The 25,594-nt window shown below is 35.4% G+C and overlaps 1 protein-coding gene and 1 long non-coding RNA gene across 3 annotated transcripts in view; both read right to left on the bottom strand.

Annotated features, from left to right (window-relative positions):
* The window catches only part of LOC130046888 (uncharacterized), a 146,618-nt gene that overhangs the window by 107,059 nt on the left and 13,965 nt on the right, over positions 1 to 25,594 (bottom strand). The window lies entirely within an intron of this gene.
* Positions 1,117 to 16,225, bottom strand: LOC130046886 (sulfotransferase 1B1-like). 2 transcript variants are annotated; one of them, XM_056140342.1, is made up of 5 exons: positions 15,858 to 16,225; positions 6,280 to 6,603; positions 4,987 to 5,093; positions 3,468 to 3,660; positions 1,117 to 1,348 (listed from the first exon to the last, which is right to left on the bottom strand). In XM_056140342.1, the coding sequence occupies exons 1-5, from the start codon at positions 16,147 to 16,149 to the stop codon at positions 1,239 to 1,241; spliced, it is 1,026 nt and encodes a 341-aa protein (XP_055996317.1). In that variant the 5' UTR covers positions 16,150 to 16,225; the 3' UTR covers positions 1,117 to 1,238. The 2 variants fall into 2 exon arrangements, with proteins under 2 accessions (XP_055996317.1, XP_055996316.1); XM_056140341.1 differs by having other exon boundaries at positions 1,117 to 3,660; positions 15,858 to 16,188.

Raw genomic sequence — 25,594 nt, 5'->3', positions numbered from 1 at the left:
CATAGACACAAATTATGTTTCATTATTAGCTGAGCTTTTTGTATTCTTTGGCAGAATTTGAGAAGAAATATCTGGCTGTGGCCTTGAACTCGACATTAAGATATATCAACGTTTTACCTATATCCCAGTGAACTCGAAATAAAAAAAAACCCACCAAGTCGTCCATATATGCCTCATATTTGGATATTTATAGATGTTTATGGCGAACTAAGAACACAATTTTCTGACAACCCATCCTCAACTCGCCATCTTTGTGTAGCAACATTCCAATACTACCTGCACATAGTCTTCATGTCTCCCAGCTCATTCCATATGCTAGAGCATGTTTTCGTATGATCAAATTTCAAATTGAGGCAGGCTCCTACCAAATATGTTGATGTTACAAAGGTTTTAAAAGTCACGTTTAGATTAAGGATTTAGCAAATTCTATGGCTGTTATCACGATCTTATTTGCAAATACAAGTCGAATGCTGTCTAGCGTGTTTCATACATATTTTGGGCCGTTCTTTACCTACTGATTTTGATTACGAATTACTCCGTTTACCTGATCAAGATATAGAGACCACATTGGGTTAGAACAGTCAACAGGAATTGCCTACTCTTCCGAAGCACTTGATCCCACCTCTGGTATGTCCAGGGGTCCATGTTTGCCCTTCTAATAATTTTGCATCTTTTATAAGTCTTTTGAGATTGATAATTGTTCCTTATCTTCACTTGTTGATAACCCTGGTTGTCAAAAACATTTCTAATTTAATTCTAAGTTAATTTCCTATAAATCTTATGTTAGTTTCGACTAGCTAAGATCTCTTAAAATCCTATTGTATTGTAACATTAAGATTTCTCCATTTAACTGATCGGGATATGGAGTTCACGGCGGTGTTACCGGTCGACAGGATCTTACTCCTCCAAGTCAGCTGATCCAATCTCTTGTATATCCAGGGGTCAGTGCATATTTGACCAACTCTCTATTTCGTATTCTTTGTGGGAGTTATATGTTTGAGATTGATCACTATTCGTTATCTTTACCTTTTCTTCAAAGCATCATAATTTTATTCAGGGACAGGTCTACCCTGAAGGACTTCATGCCAGATCGGTGCTAAATTAAGGAAAACACAGTTTAGGTAAACTTCGGAGTTTATTTTCAGCATTGCAAATTATAAATCTTATTTTTAATTTCAAATTTGTAAATTAAAAACATTCAAATGTGTATACTGTAATGAAAATTGACATCTATTTAATCATTCATATTGCACTTCAATTTTAGAGTCTTTCATTTCTTCCTTGAACTTTGCATCAAATTGTTCATTCATAGCCACTGTAAAATGGTTCTTCCAATCACCAATCTCTCCTGTAAGAGACAATACAATATTCATAATGCTCATATCAATCTCCAAATCCAGTGTCTGTCTCTATGGTGGCTTTGTAACCGGGAGGTCGTGATTTTTAGCCCCGATCGTGTCAAACCTAAGACGTAAACATAGATACTGATTGCTACTCCACCAAACGCTCGGTATCTAGATGTGAGAATCACGGGTCTTTCGGATATGACCTAAAAGGTGGAGGTCTCAAATCCTAGCATGTGTTGGCACATAAAAGAATCCTCAATGATACGGCCGTAATTTATGATACGTTACCTACAACTGGTGACGTCTCAATATGAATGATAAATTATCGACGGGACGTAAACAAACATGCAAAAACAACTGACAAGAGTATAGAAAATTTCTACTTCGAAAGTTATTTGTACCATAAACGTAATGAAAACTCGAAAAAATGGAAATTTTCCGTAAGACTCGTTGGTTGTATATTTATTAACGTTCCGCTAAAGAATTGTTAACTCATATGGAAATGTAACCATTACCAATGAAGGGCTGCAAAATTTAGGACTATGCCCGGCGCTTATAGTCTTTGAGCAGAAATAGGCCTTTATCGTAACACATCTGCTGCAACACCGGGCTCCGTTTTTGCTGTCTCATCCGAAGGATCGCCTCTTACGACATGCAAGGGGTACTGAGGACTTATTCTAACCTGGTTTCTCACGGGTGTTTTCAACAAGGCGTTTGATAGTATCTTTTATTACTGATTTACATATGTGAGAAGGTAAATATCGACCCCTAACGGCAGTATGGCATAACCATATATATACTTATGTACGTGCATATCATCAATCATTATTTTGAAAAAGAATCAATTTTTGATTATTACTAATACGGAATGTCGGAACCATTATTTCGTCTCTGATTCTGTCGCGGTTTTAATATTTAGTATATGCCCAACCCGATCACGTTTTCTGCGTTAACTTGGGTAACTCCCAGTAGGCAAACACTTAGTTATTTTTAATTAGTATAAGAAAAAGTGAATGCAGGTACAGTTCAGCTTCATTTGTGAAAGTTGAGAGGTGGGGAGCAAACGGAGAAAAATGTGCCTTTATAATGATAATATCCTTTCTTTATACGGGACTGCACAATTAGTTATTCAAATTGATTGATTGATGTTTTCCACCACACTCAACAATTTTTCAGTTATCTGGTGGCGCCCAATTTTTATTGGTGGAAGAGAGAACCCAGATACAATGTACCTGGGAAGAGAGCACCGACCTTCCGAAAGTAAACTGGGAAACTTTCTCATCTTACCGGCGCGAGTGGGATTTGAACCCGTATCAATTTACATTGTGATCCTGTCTATAACATATATTCATATCGAGAACATATATCACAAAACATGAAAATATCAGTTTATATACATACATATAAGAACTATATAAAAAGAGACCATAAACTCATGAGTATTATTGAATATCAAAATAATGTTAAAAGATGTAGCAGTTGTGTATTCTCTAATAAAATTTAGTATAGAGTTTCATAAAATTGCTGCTGAAATGATAAAAGATCTCATAAAATATTCTGTTTTATGTCTTACAACATAAATGCATGTACGTGTCTGGAGATTGCTGCAGAAATTGTGATTATTTATCTCATTTCATAGCAGTCGGTTATTCTAATGACTCGAGAAAATACATGCCAAGAAAAATAACAAAGCTCCGGGACATGAGAAAACCGATTTCTTCGAATAGTATTTCATATTATTATAAAAATGGAGAGCATAAATATCATTTCATAGCAGTCGGTTATTTTAATGACTCGAGAAAATACATCTCATTAAGTAAATATCCACATACGTGGATGAGGTTGAGGAAATAAACTTTTTATGATTTAATCTCCGCTACCAAACATCAGAAGTTTAATCCAATAACTCATGTTTTGGTACTAGGGCATTCACTTGCAACAATCTGAAAAATATCCTTCAAACCAGGCAGATATTTTTGTATAAAAATGAGTCGTCTTTAGCCGTCAATAAATTATAACAAAAGTTGCCCAAGTGACTCATAATTGTCGTAACTTCTTTTTCTAGTTCGTATATCCCGTAATACATATACATCATTTCACATGCATACATGAATGTCTTACCTTTCCGATACATTTTCATCATTATTTCACGGGCATTTGGATGAAGTTTTGATAACCGTGAGTGATCTTTGACCGTAGCATTGGCTTCTTTCAGTTTCCTAAAGCTACATTTATCAGCTATTTCAGCTATAATTTCATCGTTCACATCAACGTCTAGAAATTTGGCTAGTCGTTTGGTTTCCCCTATCGGATCCTATAGAACAAACAATAGAAATACATTTGAAAAGATAACGAACACTGATTAATCTCATACATGTAACTCCTATAAAATTACAAAATCCAGAGTATGAAAACCACCAACCCGGGGACAAACCAGAAGTAGGTTCGGGTGTCTAGGGGGAGTAAGCATCCCCTGCCGACTGGTCACACCCGTCATAACTCCTATATTTTGATCAGGTAAACGGATTAATCCATGATCAAAATCAATATGTAAACGTCTTAACAATTGGTATGAAACACGTCAGACAGCATTTGACTCAATGACAGGTTGTATTGGCAAACTAGATCGTTATAACGATCATAGAATTTGAGAAATCCTGACTTTAAACGAGACTGTTAAAACCTATCTGATATTAACTTATTTGGCAGTACACTGTCTCGATTGAAAAACTTATCATACGGAGAACAAGCTCATGGATATTGATTCAATTGAGAAACAGTAACACCATGTACAGGTGATCATGAACTATTGCTACACAATAGGAAATTGACGATGAAGAAGCGGGTCATCCTCGTTGTCATAAAATGGACTTGTTAGTTTTCCGTTAACATGTTCAATAACATATTTAAGTATGAAGCAGATGTGAAAGACTCTGTTGGTCTTTTATTTCGAGTTCACTTGAAAATCTCGAATCGACATATACACATGTAAATATCAAGAATTATTATCAATAAATAATATCTAAATGTCGCGTTGAAGGCCACATCACGATTTATTTTCTTCTTATGGAGAAGCTTCAGGACAAATTATGCCTCGTATGAATAAAACAACAGATTAGCTAATAATGGGACACAATTTGTGCCCATGGGAATTCCAACAAACTGTCAGAATACCTTGTCACCAAACCTACGATGATGAGTAACTCCAGCATGTTTTCAACATCAACTTCCGTATCTGTAGAATCAGAGTGGTGTTTAAACAGTAATTTTCTGAATGATTGATTACTAGCTATGAATATTTTTCCATTTTTCTCGAAGAAGAAAATGTCTATCATTTCAAAAAGTTTATTTCTTAATCTATCTTGAGGAATGGTCGTGTAAATTGTGCATGACTATAACAGCATCTTCCACATCAACGTCAAATATTTGGCTTGTTGCTGGACTCTAGATTTTAAACAAATACTGTTATATACTTTAGAACAATTGAATAAATGAAGATAAAACCTTATTTAATTTGCATAAACCTGATCCCTTTATGAATTAAAACACAATGAATACAATTAAATAATTTACGATAATGATTTGCTTCAATGCAATGTATTTAATGACCAGGATAGATTACACTGAGAAAAATGAATACCTTTTTCAAACTCTCATACTGCACTGTGAAGATAGCATTGTGTGTGTCGTTTATTTCCGCTTGTTCAAATTCCTTTTCATACGCAAACCATCCCCCTAATGGCTGAACTGGAAAAAAAAAACAAGATTAATACGCCTTATCGTATCACAAACGTTTATCGAATTTACCCTAGTTTTATTGTTGTAGGTCATATCCCAATATAATTTTGATTTGGTATAATTGAATTTATTGAGTGGAAATGAGGGGTGGGGGATGGTGGAAGGATTTCAGAATACCGTTTTATTCACTCTTGATATTGTAAACCATTTATTTGTACATTGTCTTGCATGGTAATCACATAGAAAGGTTACATGAGGAATATGTCCATCTATTGGTTCCAGCTGAGAAAGAATTAACAAAATTGTCTTTGTTTGTAAGGCTCATCATTACAACTGTATTGTAAAACAAACTTGGCATAATTTTCACATTGTCCAACAATTTACACAATCACTCCTCGCGATGAATTAAGCACTAGCCATTCTGACAGCATAGACAACTGCATAATAAATTGGATCACACCCCCAAGATCCATCAACTAAATTTGATGATCCTGGACCTTACAGTTCTTTAGATATAATCCAGACATGACTTGAATATGTAGTTATAATTGTTTTTGAATGAGGTCACAGTGACTACCTTTGGGTTACAATGAAAGGTGAAGATAACGAACACTGATCAATCTCATAACTGCTATAAGCAATAAAAAATAGATAGTTGGACAAATACGGATCCCTGGATATACATCTTTTCAAGATGTTCCAAATGAACAAGTATGATGGTAATAGGCATAGTGTACAATATATGGTCTAAACAACATTTAAATATGTATAACCATAAAATTACAGAAGGCCATAAGGATTTAATTTTGGATCACGACGAAACTTTCTCCCAGCATGCATATGACCCGGACACTAAATAGCTAACACATGAACATACAAAAGGACGGGAAAACTCATAGCACAAAAATGGGTGTATAAAAAGTAATATTTTTGTGGAAAAGAAGATTTTACCGGTCGACAGGGGATGCTTACTCCTTCTAGGCATCTGATCCCACCTCTGGTGTGTCCAGGGGTTCGGGTTTGCCCAACTATTTATTTTGTATTACTTATAGGAGTTATGAGATTGATCACTGTCCGTTATCTTCACCTTCCATATAGAGGTTTTAAGTAACTGAAAATGCATGCAAAGATGTTTGTGTATATCCATAAAGATAGCAAACAAATGTGGAAAGAAGTTAGGAAATTTTGATTTTACCTGATCCCACGTAGACATTTTCATAAAATGATTTGAAGTCTGAAATTTCACCAAATTCTTCAGTATTGCGAGCATGGTGATAAAATGATGCTGCAACATCTTTAGGATTCCTCAGGACGTGGATAATCTTTCCGCCATTTTCTGTGTGCTGCTTTGGGAACCATCTATAGGGAATATGCGTATTAAATGGCCTTGGAGAGGGAATGTTGTCCACCATGCTTATATCCGGTATGGATTCCAAAAACAACAACTCTTTGCCTTCCTTCGAATATTCGGGTTTGTTTTTGAGTAACATGCAGACAATTTCCCAAACCCAGTGTGTACCTGGAGAGACAGAGGAGAAATTAAGGTAGTTAAAATGGCTATCGATTATGATATTTTAATGATATGCTTCGACTAAATCTTAACGGTAGTCTTAGTGATTTTGGAGGAAATTATACCGTGCTTACTAAAACTAATTGATATCGCGCAACTAACTCGCATCCTTGACTGGTAAATGAAGTTGGAAATCATTGTATAAACTTTTATTATATGATTAAATCATTCCGAGATGTCAAATTAGCTGTGGTGCAATAAAGTAGAAAATTAGAACGTCGTTCCCTAGCACCTATCTTTGATACAAATACAAGATATGATTTCTCAAACATTGGAGCAGAAATAAACTGAGAATTTCATGATTGATACGATTTGTATAGAGATTTGGATTGATTGATTGCATATTGTTTAACATCCCTCTCGAGAATATTTCACTTATATGGAAACGTCACCATTGCCCGTGAAGGGCTGCAAAAGTTAGGCCTGTACTCAGCGTTTATGGTCATTAAGGAGGGAGGGATCTTTATAGTGCCACACTTGCTGTGACACGGGACCTCGGTTTTTGCGGTCTCGTCCGAAGGACCGCCCCATTTAGTCGCCTCTTACGAGAAGCAAGGGGATACTGAGGACTTATGCTAACCCAGATCCCTTGGGGATCTGGTTTCAATGAACATATATGTTTAACTTCTAAGGCCTAAAAAAAATTTTTTTCGGGTAACCCGACCTAACCTATAAAAATGCGCCGATCCTAAAAAAAATTTAATGTCCGTTTTTATCCGATTAAAATTCCTATTATCTATGTGTAAAAATCCGTTTTTATCAGAATATTTTCTCTCTCTCATTCTTAAGAAACTTCTTCAAAACGCTTAGGCTTACAGTGAACATTAACGATATTTAAATCAAAATGCAAGCGTTTTTATGACGGATCTGACGCCATGGCAGGGTGTTCTGTGGATAACATTTGGAGGAAAAAATGTTTGCACGGAGATGAAAAACGAATTATTAGCATTGTGAGACATAAAGAAACTTTTGATTTGTTTGAGGCCAGATTCAAATGCCCAAACTCTTTGCTTAACATTTCTTTACGCACGTCAGAAAATGGCCCGTGGTCAGCCCTCGATGATGAAATTTTATCTGATCTATATCAGGCACCTATGGGTGCTGTATTTAGGACATTTCCAGACACAAAGAACATGAAACTTCAGTGTGGTGAGGATTCAGTCGACGAATTACTGCTGTAGCCCCCCCCCCCCCCCCCCCAATGCATTTCAAATACTGATGTCCAGTGCAAGAATGTCGACCAAACGTCGCGTCCCTAGTAAAAAAACGTTCTAGGTATGTGCATAAAATTAGCTGATACAATTAGTCTTATATAATATTAGATATTGTAAGAAAATTAGAGTAAATAACTTTATTTATGTTTGACAGTAATGATATTTTATGCTATTGAAAGATTGTTGATTGATGAAGGGAATTTCATTTTCTAAAATTTTTAGTACTGATGTTCCAGATGGTTTGTCGAGCAAAGATGGGTTATATAACGACCTTATCATGTGGATGGAGTAGAGAAATTTACTATTTTTTAATGCAGACAATGAAGGAAAATATTTTGCACAGGTATGCATGCGTGTATGCAGTATTAAACTAGTTTTATAATATTAAATAAATATGGAAGACTATATGAATTTGTTATTGTTGAATTTTTCAGTGACATGTCAGACAAGTCAGGTACAGTGAAATTTTAAAGTAAATGGTGCAAGAATGAATCAATACACCCTTTATAAAACTCTCAGTGTATGCTGCTCTAACAAGAACACACTCTTTTCTTTCATCATAATATATAATCCTTTCTCATCTTTGTATGAGCTTACACTCTGTATGGCATTCTATATTGTACTCATTGACTTAGTAGTCATGTGCATGTGTGGTCTTTTGTATTAAAGTGGAGAAAAGAAGTCTTTATTAAAATATGATGTTTGAATTTCAATATTTTAATACCATAAACTGCCTGTAAAATATGTCTGGCAAATGCTTAAATATGATGTTTTTTAAAACATAAATTTTTAATAATATTTTTAAACCAATGTTATTTTTCTTTTCATTTAAAGTGTTGCATGTTTCAGCAGACACAAGAAAGTAAAGTCTGACATATAATTTTTTCAGGTCCTGACAAATGCTCTATGGTACGTAACAAACCACCATAACACAATATATGAGAGAGGCAGGAGAGAGAAAGAAGTATTGGGGATCTCACCAGAGTTTGACACGTTTAAAAGCTATAATGATCATAAGGAAAAAAAGCAGAAGTGTGGAACCCTGGACGCTACACTGATGAAGACACATTCAGACATTTTATTAAGCTTGTGTAGTAAGCCTTATATGAAAAGCACACCTGCATGGGAACAGGCTTATCAAGACATCAACAACTTAGCTGAATATTTTTCATGTAAAACTTATACGGTACCAATTTTGATGCACCAGATGCGCATTTCAACAAATAATGTCTCTTCAGTGATGATCAACTGAAATGTTTGAAATCCGAAATAACAATGAAGTTTTAGAGCTATTATAGGGAAAAACAGTGTGCCAAAAAAAGTGGAGTCGAATTCGTCAAAGTATATATATCTTTATAGCACATATCGGAAAAGTCAGAATGAGAAAATGCAGTTTAATCAAAATCTAGACCATCCAGTTCGCCAGGTGTGAGAGGATGTTAGTGTCAGGCGTGTTCATAGAAACTGTATTGGAATCCGTGAAGAATATAAGCGTATTGATAAAGTTATTGCTTTAGCAGACTTTAATGAACCAGATTTTTTTTTTAGTGAGAAAGAACATTTATTAAATCCTTTTCAAAATCCAATGCAGAGGCACATATTTTTTTGTTTTTAAACTTGCAGTTATCTGTGAATGTTGACATGTACAAGTACAGTCCTGGTGGAAGCATTGTGACAGTATATTGTTTGATAAAAGTTCAAGATAACAGAGCTGAGAGTGACAAATGTTCACAAATTGCATCTAAATCTTCTGAAAATAAAGCCAAAATTTCCTGAATACCACACCAGAGAAATGAAAAGAAGTTTTACGTCAAAAGTGTGCAATGTTGCTTGTGTCCAGTCTGGTTTGTTAGATACTATATACAAAGAACTCACATTGGATGCATCCAAAGAAGTTCATCCAGTTACTCAGCAGAGAATTCGCATGATCTTCAAGGGAGAAACTGGATTATTACCTGATCTCAGAAAACTCAACCCAGGAAGACCATCAGGGCAGTATGACTTGTTCTTTGAAAAACTGGGAGAATTGATTGAGGAGTACACAGCGGCTGATGATAGGAGACACAATATTGCACATATGTTAGAGATTCTTTCCATAAAAGATTTGATTAATCAGACCAAAGAGAGATGCCCAGATGACACACCAGTCCCATCTGCTGCACTTGTACGATTACAGTTCTGTCCCAGAAACCCTTACTCCCATGCTGCTATGACCTTCACCTCACAAATTCCAGTTCTATATAAAAATTTAAATACGTCAATTAAGGATTGCTCACCCTGATGACCATTACTGCAATCCTTTGTTTAAATATGAAAGATCACTAGCTGTAGAGCTGGGAAAAGACTGTGCATTGTTTTTTGTGATGACAAAGCCAAAGTACAGATAGGAGAACCTGATACTCCTTTGTCTACTGGGGTTAGGGGAAAGAAAGTGCTAGCATTAACAAGAACAACTCTTGCTGCAACTGACCACGATTTGCACCACAACGGCAGCTTACATGTAATATCATCAGTGTATATGCAATGTGATGTACCAGACAGCATTGACAAACCTTTCTACAGAGCAAAAGTTACTGTGGTTGTGAATGACTCGGTATTTCAGTCATCAAATCCAATGAAGCATGCAACAGCTCTTTTGAAAGAAATCCAGAATTTGCAAGAGAAACCAATGGTTGTTTTGAAATTTAGTGATGGTGGGACAGACCATAGAACCAATCTTGAGCATGTAAAGCTAGCAGCTATCTGTCTTTTCAAAGAACTGGATTTAGATTTATATGTTGCAGCCAGATGTACTCCAGGTCAGTCCTGGATAAATCCAGCTGAAAGAATAATGTCTATATTGAATATAGGGCTTTAAAAACGTGCTTTGTCAAGAGAGAAGGGCGCAGAACAATTTGAACAAACACTGTCCAAATGCACATCATTGGATAACATTAGATCCAAAAGGGAAGAAATCAGAGAAGAATGGGAAGCTTCGTTGGAGCCTGTGCGTAGGACGATGGGAAAATAGATTTAGAAAACTGGCTTTAAAGGACGAACCCTTTCAGATAATGAGTCCAATGCTGGACAATGAAATTGATTATTTGTCAAGACACATCGATGTTATGTTTCCAAATATGGACAAGACCAAACTTGTAAAAAGTCATACAAGTAAAGTAGAAGAATACATGAAGTGGGTAGAGATTCACTGTAGACTGAGGCAGTACAGTTTTAAGGTCAGAAAATGCAATGACATCGAGTGCTGTTCTCCATCTCTGTCAAATCGGAATTGGCTTCCTGATCCAGTTCTCGATGTAGATAAAAACCACTACAAAAGCTTTGATATTGTCTATGGCACAGAGACAACAGAAGAAGACAGACCTACATTGATGGAAAAAAAACCTGTTGAAGCTGAGCTAGCTAACAGGAAAAAGAGACCAGAACTGATCCAATTACTAACCTCATACCAGATTATCCAGCATTACAGGGTGAAGCTAGTGTATTTACAGCACAGAATGCCATATATACAACACGGCCCGGTTTTTCGAAAGCTGGTTAACTTTAACACAGTGGCTAAGTTTAACGCAGTGTTAACTCCTAACCAAGTGATTAGCTAACACAATGGTTAAATTCTGTTTTTCGAAAGCAATTTAACACATTGGTTAGTTAACACTGTGTTAACCGAGTTAACCACTTGCTAATCATTTGATTAGCCATAATGCACATGTACTTCCTATGTAAACAATAAGAATGCAGGAGTAAATAAAAGTCTTGTTTGTGGGAGATAGCTGATGAAATGTTCATGTATTGTTTTGTTTCGAAATACATGACAGTGACCGTGAGCCATGCACTTATACTTGTATAAATGCATTTATTAGTCTATTCAATTTGAATAATCATAGAGGTATTAGTGCATTATATAATGATATATACTTGGCCTTTAGAAGCCTAGTTAAGAAAAACGGTGCTTATGTTGTCGAAAGCAGGCTCATTGCATAGTTTATCAAAGGGGATTTATAGGGAGTAGAACAAGTTGACTTCACAATTGTCTGAAAATACTTGACAAGCCAAAACAAAATAATTTATACACACACCCCAAAAATGAGTTGTTCTGTACGGGCCGAACCTAAAATCCTAAGTTGCGTGATGGGGGAGGGGGGGTCGGTTTCATCCTTTATCAGTAAAATATACGGGTTCAGTTCAAGCTTACATATCAACTACCAATCACTGGTGCTATGATATGAAAAAGCGGAGAAGGGGGTGTCAGGCTTTGTATGTAAAAATAACAGTAAACGTATGTTGTCAGAATAAGGGGGTGGGGTGCTACATGTTTTGAACTAGGAAATAAAACATATGGTTTTCCATATTGTTTGATTTTATAATTGGACAACATTTATGGGAGGGATTTAAATGCTAGCCTATAAGAAAAAATCTAAATTTCTAAGAATGTCTAACTTTCTTCTTTTTTTTTTTTTTATTATAGGCTTATATACTATTAATCTTATTTTCCCCAAAACATTTAAAAATATTCACGAAGAAAATGATAAATTAATTTACCTTATGATAGTCTGTTCAAATACATATCTATAGCATTTTATATCTATATTCAACACTTGATCCACCACTCCATTTTTACTTAGGGAGAGTAATCTGGAATATCAACAATGGAAAACTCTTCTTCCTAAGTTTGTGTTAACAACTATTCTGTATTAGCCTGAATTGAATACTGTTCATATTAGATAACCTTCAAAAAAGAAATACATGTATGTACGTTTCATGCATGCAAATCTTTATCTGAATCAGTTTTAACTGATACAAGGGATTTTCAAAAGGTCAAGGCCAGTGCAGACGATAGTGTTTTTAAAGTTGGTGTTTCAATGGAGATTATCATCATGAACTAAGGGCCTGCATACACTTTGACATTTGGAAGCCAAAATTAGGTAAAATTACATCTTAAGCATGGGTCCTGTTGCTGGATTTCATATAAGTGAATATAATACGAGTTTTATTGACACCCCCCCCCCCTTATTGAAAGTTTCTGCCAAAAGTATTTATAGAAGCGTGCAAGATGTTGCCACTGACAAAAAAGTGTAACACCATCATCCAACTGTACTAGTTTTTTCCATTAGCTGTTCCCCTTAGGTAAATTTCATGAGATTTGACGAATATATCAATTTATGACAACATAAACAACACACCGTCATAGTTCAGCATCAATACACACCTCAGAATGTCTAAGCCTTTGAAATTTTCATGATTTTTGGTCTGAGGCGGACAGAAAATGAAGTAGGCGGCCATTTTTAACCACTGTGTTTAGACTTAACACAGGTACTGGAGGTGGATTAAAGTTAACACAACGTTAACACAGTGTTAAACTAACGCAAACTCGCATTTTGAAAAACAGTTAATCACATGGTTAACTTTAACACAGAATTAACACTGTGTTAAAAGTTAATCAGCTTTCGAAAAACCGGGCCCAGATATACAACATGTACAGAGTGTGATAAACCAAGATTAATTTATGGCAAAAGTAAATTGACAGAAAGACAAAAACTACAGCTCGCTTCCTGCTGTCAGATTTTGAGTTCACCTGTGGAAGCCCAGAGCACTCCTTGCATGGTAAACTCTATACAAGAATGAATATCAACTGTGGAAGCCCTATGGAGTTTGCATACTATAGCTCTTCAATTGGCAGGAGGGACATCTGTTATTATTGTGGGGCCACTGATGCAGAGACAAACATAGAACTAAAGAAGGAATTCAAAACAGTCTTACCACTTTGTCAAATCTGCAAGGGCATGGGCCAACAAGTTGCTACATTGCGACCATATGGCAAAAAATCAAAAAAGTTAACTCAACAATTTTTAAGGTGGCGCTTATACTTTTTAAGACACTACATCACAAGTATTGGGCTTGTGAACCACATATCTTGAGTTTGAATCCCACTGAGTCTTTTATTTGCAATCCTATTTTAATCCAAAAATTGCACATTTTTCACTTACCGTGTATTTGACTTTTGTACTTCTTATTCATCATGCTATCTTTCATATTAATCAAGTAATTTCCTACTGAATTAAGAAACTGTTTCAAGGTGATGGAGCCACCTTAATAGTATTTTTTGTGAATACACCGGTATTGTCAAAACAAAATAGTTATAAAATTTATAACACATTATAGAATTTTATTATTGATTTATATTTGATACAAATATATGTAAAACATCAACATGTTTATAATACATATTTTCCTAAAGCCAAATTTAGAAATATTTTCATATTGTTATGAAATGTAAAAGTAACAATGTTTTATAAGAATGATTTCATGGTAATAATTTTGTCAATGTATTAATTGTTGTTTAAACAATACTCTTTTGAAATGTTTCTATCTGTCTAACATGCCATCTTCAGAGAAACTATGGTATGGGAAATCTTTTGGATAATATAATTCTGACACTGATATTTCTGTAATTTAAAAGTTTTGTGACACAGCTGAAATGAGGAGAAAATGAAAAATTAAAATGATATGAAACTCTGTAAAAGTTAGTTGTCTGATGTTTTTCAAAAATGTTGGAGTTCAATATAATACAAAATAATATTCTCATGATTTTCTTTCTATATTTCAATGTTCATAAATAAAAAGAATTTAAAATACCTACCTACCTACCTTAATGTTTTCATCATTGTTACACGAAACACACATTTATTTTATTAGGCCTAATCAAAATAAGTTGAAATGAAAAGCAATTAATCCATCAACACTGGTATTAAAGTTAATAATCAATTACTAATGAATTTTACTTTGCATTTCAAAAATCTCATAACCAAAATTACAAAGCTTTTGAAAAATAAACGAGTTGAAAATGTAGGCGGGAATCCAAAGCTAACGTTAGTACGGTTCCTTTTTATTTAGAACCTTAATGGTTTAACCTATTCCCGTAAAGCTTATGAGGATTTAATGCGATATAGGGTTATGAAAGGTGAAAAGTGCTTGGCGTCTAAATGCAAATCAATACCAAACATGAAAACATTAAAGCATCGCTCTGCGTAAAATATGTAGCTAACTTTTGCACATGTTGTCTTTGTAGTGTGCGAAATTCGTAAGAGAATCAATGCTTCCGGCATTATCATTGTTATAACTCTGTTGGTTTTCTCGATTGTTTTATATCCAATGAAAGGCAAAGATAACGAACAATGCCAAATCTCATTTATAACTCCTATAAGGAATACAAAATGGGCAAAACGGACCCCTGGACATACCAGATGTGGGATCAGGTGACTAGGATGAGTAAGCATTTCCTGTCGACCGGTCACACCCGCCGTGAGCCCTATGTCTTGATCAGGTAAATGGAGTAATCCGTAGTCAAAATTAGTGTGCCAAGAACGGCCTAAAAATCGGTATGAATAAGTCGAATCACAGAGGAATCAGTTGAACTTTCAGATGATTTTTTCTCTCATCATCATACATACCCCCAGTTTCTTTATGGTGAGCTATACACTAGTACACATTACGTCATGCTGGTAGTACTTGGTTGAATAAGTTAGTCATACAGCAGATCATTTAGCGTTATGGAACCGCGTGTTGCATATCACTTTCAAAATGAAACATATCAAAGTAAAATATTTATCATGACTTAAAATTCAGCTACAGTGTGTATTTTCATTTTTGCTTATGTTCAATCTGAAAAGCTATATCTTGCTACTTAGAAAGGCATAGTCATGTTATGCGCTCCGCGGAGCGAATACAATGTAAGTTTGACATGTTTGGTTATACGTGTTAACTATTGACTTTTTATAATCATGCTATTTATTCCGTTTATAAAAGCAAAAATCATTCATTCACATTTACGGAATAAATGCTATATTTAAGTACGTAGAATACATGCTAATTCGCTCCGTGGAGCGAAAAACATGATGATACCCTTAGAAATTCAAATTAATCAAGGTGGTATATTTCCTGCATTATTTTACTCGCAGAATAGATACCAGAACTACCTTTTGTATGTCTACATACCTGACTTTGGATAGGTAGCCAGTATGATATCATCTTTTCTGCATGCAAGATTCCGTATTTCTTCAAACCTTTTCTTGACATCTTCACGTAACGGAGGAAATGGTGGTAATATCATTCCATCGAACTCAATGATAGGTGTTGGTTTTAATGTCCCATCTCCATTTTCCTCCATGGTGTAATCTTCGTGTAATATGCAATACTGATAAAGATTTCCTCGATCTAATATAAATTTACATTTTATCGTTCTATTTCCTGACACGGTGGATAACTTCTTTATCTTGTTCCATATCATGTTCTAGAATTTCGCGTCAAATATTTATATATAGGTATCAAGACAACTCGCCCCCAAGACAACTCGCCTTTAAGACAACTCGCCCCTAAGAAAACTCGCCCTCAAGACAACTCGCCCCCTCTCTTGAGATAACTCACCCCTTCATATCATACATGTTTACAATTATTATTTTTGGTCAAAATCCAAGAGGAGTATTAGCAAAGATTAATGATTTTTTAAAGATAGTATATACATCACAGAAAAAAGACATGTTCATATAAACACCAAACTTCGTGTCTTTTTATGCAAGACGAAAGATTTTAATGAAAATCCAGTGTTTGGGCTAAGTAAATTCATCATCACTTTTATGTACATGTAAAATATATGATTTCAGCGGAAACAAGTTAGCGTTTGGTAGGGAGAGTATTAGCTTGGTCTACAGCGGACGTAGTATAATTAATAATAATCATAGGCGTCTGGGTCAAGCATATTGCACTATAACCTATATGTAAACAATGGAGGAAATTCGAACCACGAATACATAATTTTCTCCGATCTGTGGTATCTCTTTATACATTTTTTCATGTTCCAGGAAGCTTATAATCTGCGTCTGTTGTTAAATCTAATTGTTTGATTTCCCCCAAGTTGTTATAAATTTACCTCCAACGTTAGGGTACTCATCATCAAAGTACTCTTCACTTTGAAGTCGCCGCGTAAAAAGAATCAGTAAAGCAAAAGCCGTTATAAAATTTCTAAAATGGAAATTTTGGGATTTTTCAACGGGGATTTGTTGAGAAACGCATTAAAAGATAATTACATGTATCAGAATATCCATGCTTCACATTTACACCTATGTAGATTTCGTATATATACTGTATCGATAAAATACACACAGCTCCCAAACAAAAACCCAAAATTTTCTTAGTATTGGAGACATTTAATCAATTACCTGAAGATCAGTAAATATCATTTTCCTAGCCTATTGAATTATGAAAAATATCACTTTTTCTGAAATGCACTAATTATTAGAATTTACCATTCGTGTTAAAGTATGAAATAAAACAAGATGTACTGTGAGCAATGCTCACTAAGAATACCCCCCCCCCCCCCCGCTTACCCCAATCTCCCAAAGGGTGTTGTTAATAGGTATAAATTACCTCTTTCCTGAGTGTCAAAATATGGTATGCATTTGTAGAAGAAAATGGAAGATATAGTCCGAACACAAATCCATGGCATAAACCTATAATTTTGACCTTGAGATCAAAGGTCAAGGTCATAAAGAGGTCATGAATGTACATGACACATAGTCTCATGGTGATACACCCATGTCTTAAGGTATGACTATGTCAAAACCCTATAATCAATTTTGACCTTGAGGTCAAAGTTCAAGGTCATATACAGGTCGTGAAGGTACTCGACACATCGTCTCATGGTGATACACTCATGTGTCAAATATGGTATGCCTATGTAAAAGAACAAAGAAGTTATGGCCCGGACACGAATCCATTGTAAAAACCCTTTAATTTTGACCTTGAGGCCAAGGGTCAAGGTCATATACATGTCATGAAGGTACTTGACACATCGTCTCAAGGTGATACACTCATGTGTCAAATATGGTATGCCTAAGTCAAAGAACAAAGAAGTTATGGCCCGGACATGAATCCATTGTAAAAACCTTTAATTTTGACCTTGAGGTCAAGGTCATATTGAGGTCATGAAGGTACATGACACATCGTCTCATGGTGATACACTCATGTGTCAAATATGGTATGCCTATGTCAAAGAATAAAGAAGTTATGGCCCGGACACGAATCCATTGTAAAAACCTTCAATTTTGACCTTGAGGTCAAGGTCATATGGAGGTCATGAAGGTACATGACACATCGTCTCATGGTGATACACTCATGTGTCAAATATGGTATGCCTATGTCAAAGAACAAAGAAGTTATGGCCCGGACACGAATCCATTGTAAAAACCTTTAATTTTGACCTTGAGATCAAGGTCATATGGAGGTCATGAAGGTACATGACACATCGTCTAATGGTGATACACTCATGTGTCAAATATGGTATGCCTATGTCAAAGAACAAAGAAGTTATGGCCCGGACACGAATCCATTGTAAAAAAAAAAAACCCCTTTAATTTTGACCTTGAGGTCAAGGGTCAAGGTCATATAGAGGTCATGAAGGTACTCGACACATCGTCTCATGGTGATCTACCTGTGTGCCAAATATGGTATGCCTAAGTCAAAGAACAAAGAAGTTATGGCCCGGACACGAATCTGCACAGACAGACAGACAGACGGACGGACGGACAGACAGACAGACAGACAGAGTGATTCCTATATACCCCCCAGAACTTCGTTCGGGGGTATAAAAACGTATCTTTATATGGTTAAAAGTGTAAATTTTACACACACACAATAAAATGTAATAATATATTTATATATAACATTGGGGGCGAGTTGTCTCAAGAAAAGGGGCGACTTGTCCTGAGAGAGGGTGAGTTGTCCTAAAAGGGGGTGAGTTGTCTTGGGGGCGAGTTGTCCATATATATATATATATATATATATATATATATATATATATATATATATATATATAGAATATCACACTCTAATGTTGATCTCGGACCTGGGATTGGCCCCGAGAGTTTATCTCGGCCCGAGCCCGTAGGGCGAGGGCCGAGATCACTCGAGGGGCAATCCCAGGTCCGAGATCAACATTAGAGTGTGATATTGTTTATATCATATACCTAAAACACAAGTTGATAAACATTTTTTTTTAAATGGGGGGGGGGGGGGGTATTGACCCAAACATAAATACATGGTGTACTGTACAACGATATTTGACTATTTCATTCCTTCAGTGAGTTTACTTTAATGGTTATGTTTCCAGTACTATTGGCATTGTGAAACATGCTAAAGTCTGGGTTTTGTAGCTTTATTCCATTGCTGGTCACAATAATTGGATGATTAATCATGGACATCCCCTCATGTGGTCTAAAATCTGGACGTTTCAATTAACTGAACTGCTTGGCTGAGAAACTCGTCATATCTATCGCTGTGCTGTTCATGTACATGTATATACTATTAAGCAGCTCCTAGGGGCTTGCTAATGAATACTAAAATTGGAAATAAGTGAATTATTTTTATTTCTTTTTTCGGATTTACCCTTCTCGCCCGTTTTCATTATTTCATATAATTTGTAAGAGTTGTAGAACTTTGTTTACGTGGCGTCATCGTATGAACGGGAATGTTTACAGATCTGATGTTGCTATTTATTTGCTTAGGGAATGTTATCTTATACTGAAGTAAGTTTTTTTTTACCGCTTCCCATCTGTTTAGCATCTATAAGTCGTTGAAAAACGTCGGAAGATATTGGTTCTGCTTTTCTCGTTTTATTGCCAATTCCTCGGGATTTTAGATTTCAGAAATCGTTTTAGAACAGTTTTCTACATCAAAATTGCTGTAAATTAACATTTTATCTCCATTAGGACCGGGGATTTCTGAAAATGCTTCAGTATCACCCTCCATAATCCTCCTACTGTTATCTGTTGCCTAGAACGTTGATTGTTTTGAAATGAAGTTAAACGTGTTATTGTTCTAAATAAACAATTGTTACTTGGGTTACCCCCCTTTGCTTAGATACTCGCTACAATTTAGCGCTGTTTTTGAAAACGTTTTTATTTAATTTTTCTGCTTAAATTTAAATTTTGTCGTGGAAGTAAGTATTATATTTGAAAAAAATTGTGTCTAACATCAGTTTTTAATGTAATTATGTTAGGTTTCAAAAGATTAAAGAAGAAATAGCCATTTGAAATTTGAGGGCGAGACAGCCCCTTGACAACGGGCCGAGACAGAGATATCTCGGCCCTTAGGGCGAGACAGCCCTACCTACTTGCAGCTGTCTCACCCTAGCCAAGATAGGTGTATCAGGGCTGATACACTACTAGGTATATGATATATATATATATATATATATATATATATATATATATATATATATATATATATATACATGTATATTGTTATGGGGCAGAACAAACCCTTAATAGCGCAGCAGAATTAACTAACAAAAGACAATTAAACAATTGATATTTATTTACAATTAATGATTGATAGAACATTGTAACAATAGCAAAATACTTACTTACGGTATTGAACAATAAATCCGAACAGAATCTACACACACAAAATTCGTAATTTCCAGTATAAAAATCTAAAAGCATATAATAGTGTCTAAACAGAGCTCCTTTTCTTAATTATAGGAATTTCAGTGTATTTACAATAGGAATGACTTTTCTTGTGCAATCTTGAAAGACAATGATGCAACCATTGCGTCATCTTTCTACTAAAAATAACAGAGGTCTAAAAGAATCTAGGTTACAGGTGTTAATGAGGAAATAAACATGAGGCTCTGAAACAATCTAGTGCATTTTAGTGCAAATAGTAATACACACACACATACATACATATAATACATATATATATATATATATTGTAACGAAACCGAGGGTATGGGGCCGCTGTTTATCTTCTAATAAATTGTCAAGGTAGAAATGGTTACTTTAGTTGACCACAATTTATATGACGAACGATGACCAATTGATGGTCCACTTTGAAACAATATCTTCACTTGATAGTTAAATGTATAAGAATAATATTCTATATACAGAGTATAACATTTATTGCGACGATCCTTTGGTCAAATTGTATATACACATACAATGGTAACTCGTTTGGTTGGTACAACGTTATTTAGTTAAGTATACAGTGACGAACCAATCCAGGACGTTCCTATTACTAAAAGGGCTTGCAAATTACTATAAAAACGTTATGTCACTCTTAATAAATATGTGGTTACATGTAACTTAAACGTGGTACTATTTGGTACCTACCACTGTCTTATTTTTGAAGTGTACCGAGTCTCTCTCTGCAGTTGACTGATCTTCTCTCTCCAAACAGCTGTCTTTTATTTACATCGGTTGTTGTTATGACGTAGTAACGTTTCAAACTGATAACGTCATACGTTTATCTAAGTTAGCGCGTTAAATTTGTAAATATTACCTAATAATGTTGTACCAATATAAACATAATAAACATAACATATTTTATAACAATATATAAATCAAAGCAATCAAGTTCAATAAAATCAATTGTACTTCGTTTCTATTGTTCATATTTTGCTTATAAATGACTTTAGAAGTAGTTCAGGGTTCATATTATTAATATTCTATCATAAGCGGTTAGTCTGAATGAAAAGCACAACATTGTAACAAACGATATGGATTTAATTGGATAATTCTAAAGTTACAACTGTTATCAGGTCAGTTTAATGTTGTATAGGTATAAAGCAGTGTATTTAATGAGTGAAGTCCTGAACCGTAACAATATATATATATATATATATATATATATATATATATATATATATATGTTTGAGGAATATATATATAATGTTTGAGGAAATCGTATTTCCGTCAGGGATTTAGCTACTGGATTATCAGGGTTTTTGCTACTGGATTATCATTAGATGTCCGAACTGATCTGTTGTGGATGGAAACTGTTAATCTCTCATGGAGGGGCACGTTACACTAGCACCTAGCTTTAATGATAGCCATCTCCGACTCCTTTATTTTTTTTTTAGTGGGGGGGGGGGGGGGCTACAACTCCTTAGGATCTGGTGCAGATGCGGGTGTAATCTCGGTTGAAATTCGGCTCGGATGAATATTTTGACTGTCGCCTTCACCGAATCTCGGAGCAGTCCTTCATAATTTATGTCTGGAAAGAGGGTGTTGCACCGAAGCGTAAATTTTCCCTAATCGGAGCTCCGTGCCAGCACTCGTGACGTAGAACTGACATTCATTCATATTTATACTCATTGCGTATTTGCCATTTAAATACCTGAAGGATTCCCCACTAGTAGGGACAAGCCTAATACATTTTATCTGTCAATACATTATACATGTAGTCTAAAGATAATTTTTGAAATCGTGAAAATTAAATTGTCTTCTTTTTTTCTGAGTATCAGATACAATGTATACGGTTACATGTTACGAGTGTATCAAATATTGAATATTCTATACTACTACAGTCCAGAAGCTCTTATACTCGTAAGTATTATTTTCTACAACCAACAATTGGCAATTGTACATGACTCTGACCACAAAACAAAATATGGGAAGTTTAATACGCATTTATAAAGTTCAACTTATTCGAAGTACATGCACCTGTAAAAATTGATTCAACATAGCAATTTGCTACTGGAATACATATAAACTCAAACGAATACATATAAACTCAAACTGTTTAACGGTTATTTACCTCGTTTGGCCTTAAAGTTTTTCTTCCAAAGCTTTGCATAGTTCACAACGGATTTTCGTAAACGGCCCCATGCCTTTGTCAACAACTTTCATTCAGAAAAACATACAAGTTCTCTTTAGCAGCCTTGACTATTAAAACACAGGTATTGCATGCTGTATTCGGCGTGTTTGTTGAGAGTCCTATTCACAAACTAAACAGTGTCCAAGTTGGAAGCTTATTTCAAACTCGGCACATGGTAATAAACAGAGATTTGACATGAAACTCTATTTAGAATTAGAACCGTGTTTCAATTAAGAAAAAGGATCTAGATGGAATACGTAATATGAAAAAAATGTGTTCGCGAGGGAGTCGAACCCGGTCGTTTTAACAAGAGGCCCAGGGGCCTTATAGGTCACCTGAGTATCATGTAACAACCTTCCAATGTTTGAATTAGGTTTGTGTTTAAATATAAGAATTTTACTTTTGGATGGAAGAAACATTGAATAGCTATGTGGTCATGAAGTACATGTGTCATTTTTATGTTCAATCAATAATCCTTTTTAAAAAACCTAGGTCTGAGACATCATAAAGAAAAGGGTTATTTACTCCTTAGATAAAACCAATATAAGAAGATTTTCAAAGAATTTCTACATTTTCACTATATGACCAATAGAGCCCCACCCTAACACAATAACCCCTGCCCCAGGGGCCATGAATTTCACAATTTTGGTAGAGGGCTCAACGCTAATTATAATTATGCCCACAGTTTGGCTTCTTGATGTCCAGGAGTAAAGAAGAAGAATTTTTAAAATTACACTCATTTTGATGGTTTTTGCCCCACCCCTCAGGCCCCAGGGGGGGAGGGACCACGAATTTCACAATTTTTGTTCCCCTCCACCCACAGATGTTATATGCCAAAATTGGTTGAAATTGGTTCAGGGGTTTCAGAGAAGAAGCTGAAAATGTTCAAATGTTAACGTACGACGCACGACGACGGACAAAAACAGAAGATTTTCAAAGAAATATTGCATTTTCACTATATAATCAATCAGCCCCGCCTTTGCACCAGAACCCCTGACCCAGGGGCCATAAATTTCAGTTTTGAAAGAAGCATCCTTGATCATCAGTATCATACTATTAGTTTGTCTACTTAATACCCAGCAGCAGAGGAGAAGATTTTCAAAGAAATAAAATGCATTTTCACTATATGATCAATAGGGCCCCACCCTAATACCAGAACCCCTGACCCAGGGGCCATGAATTTCACAATTTTGAAAGAAGCATCCTTGCTCATCATAACCATACTATTGGTTTGTCTACTTAATACCCAAGGACAGAGAAGAAGATTTTCAAAGAAATAATGCATTTTCACTATATGACTTATAGAGCCCCACCCTAGCACCAGAACCCCTGATCCAGGGGCCATGAATTTTACAATTTTTAAAGAGGCATCCTTGCTCATCATTACCATGCTATTAGTTTGTCTACTTAATACCCAGAGACAGAGAAGAAGATTTTCAAAGAATTTCTACATTTTCACTATATGACCAATAAAACCCCACCCTGACACACCAGAACCCCTGATCCAGGGGCCATGAATTTCACAATTTTTAAAGAAGCATCCTTGCTCATCATTACCATGCTATTAGTTTGTCTACTTAATACCCAGAGACAGAAAAGAAGAATTTCTACATTTTCACTATATGACCAATAGAGCCCCACCCTAACACAAGAACCCCTGCCCCAGGGGCCATGAATTTCACAATTTTGGTAGAGGGCTCAACGCTAATTATAATTATGCCCACAGTTTGGCTTCTTGATGTCCAGGAGTAAAGAAGAAGAATTTTTAAAATTACACTCATTTTGATGGTTTTTGCCCCACCCCTCAGGCCCCAGGGGGGCAGGGACCACGAATTTCACAATTTTTGTTCCCCTCCACCCACAGATGCTATACGCTAAAATTGGTTGAAATTGGTTCAGGGGTTTCAGAGAAGAAGCTGAAAATGTTCAAATGTTAACGCACGACGACGGACAAAAACAGATAGAAATAGGTCACCTGAATGATTCAGGTGACCTAAAAATAGAAAACATCTTTACATGTATGAGTCGACGACCTTACCCACTGAACCACGCAGTAGACCATACCTTACTAAGGAAAATTGACGCACAGGTGAAATTGAAAATAATACTGGTGAAGTCGTTTTGATTTTTTTTAATTTACCAAAAAAATCCCCTTTTGAAACAAAATTTCAAAGCGAGTTTTTTACTGGAAAACTCAAAGAACATGTTCATGCTAAATTTATTTTGTTTCAGGGAGGCAGTTTTTCTGAAATTCGGGGATAGTCCTCCATTTTAACGCTAAAAATCATATCAATCGCTTATTGCTTGATTTAAACTCGAAATATTTTTGACTAATTTTGTCAATACACGTCTTTTAAACTTATTTTCAAAAATTATTGAATCAAGACATACGTTCCAACTGGTTTTATCATATATTTGAATAACTTAATTTTTTCGATCTTTCATGCAACACCTTTAGGGAAATTAACATGAGACGTGCAACACCTTCTTTACTATCAGCTTCAGCCACTTCTAGCAATTAAAATGCACTTACATGTAGGTGACACTGCTGTTCGCTTCAAATAAGTGATTTGACTGTTAAACTAACTCTCTATCACTATTAATGCTGTATTACTTACCATTTAGGTATAAAAATCCCAAATTGAAAACAGGCACTACATTTTCCGTTCAAATGAAGATTTCCATGGCACAATATGTTATCTCCTGGAATTGAAGAGTTCCTATAGTCTGCTTTATCTAGTTACTGATACATCGTATCTCTACATACCTACTTGCATTTCGCTAATTCAAAAAAAAACTATAGGAACTCTTCAATTTTGGGAGATACAATATTGCACCATAGAAGTCTTCATTTCAACGGGAAAATTAGTGATGGTTTATTTTATGGTATTTACATATTTAGACGGTAAGTAATACAGCATTAATAGTGATAGAGAGTTAGTTTAACAGTCAAATCACTTAATTGAAGCGAACAGCAGTGTCACCTAAGTGCACATTAATTGCTAGAACTAGCTGAAGCTGAAAGTAAATTTCCAGACATGAATTATGAAGGACTGTTCCGCGATTCGGTGAAGGCGTCA

This window comes from Ostrea edulis, chromosome 6, assembly GCF_947568905.1.
Source record: "Ostrea edulis chromosome 6, xbOstEdul1.1, whole genome shotgun sequence".
Classification (NCBI taxonomy): Eukaryota; Metazoa; Mollusca; class Bivalvia; order Ostreida; family Ostreidae; genus Ostrea; species Ostrea edulis.
This window is presented reverse-complemented; position numbering and strand designations above follow the sequence as displayed.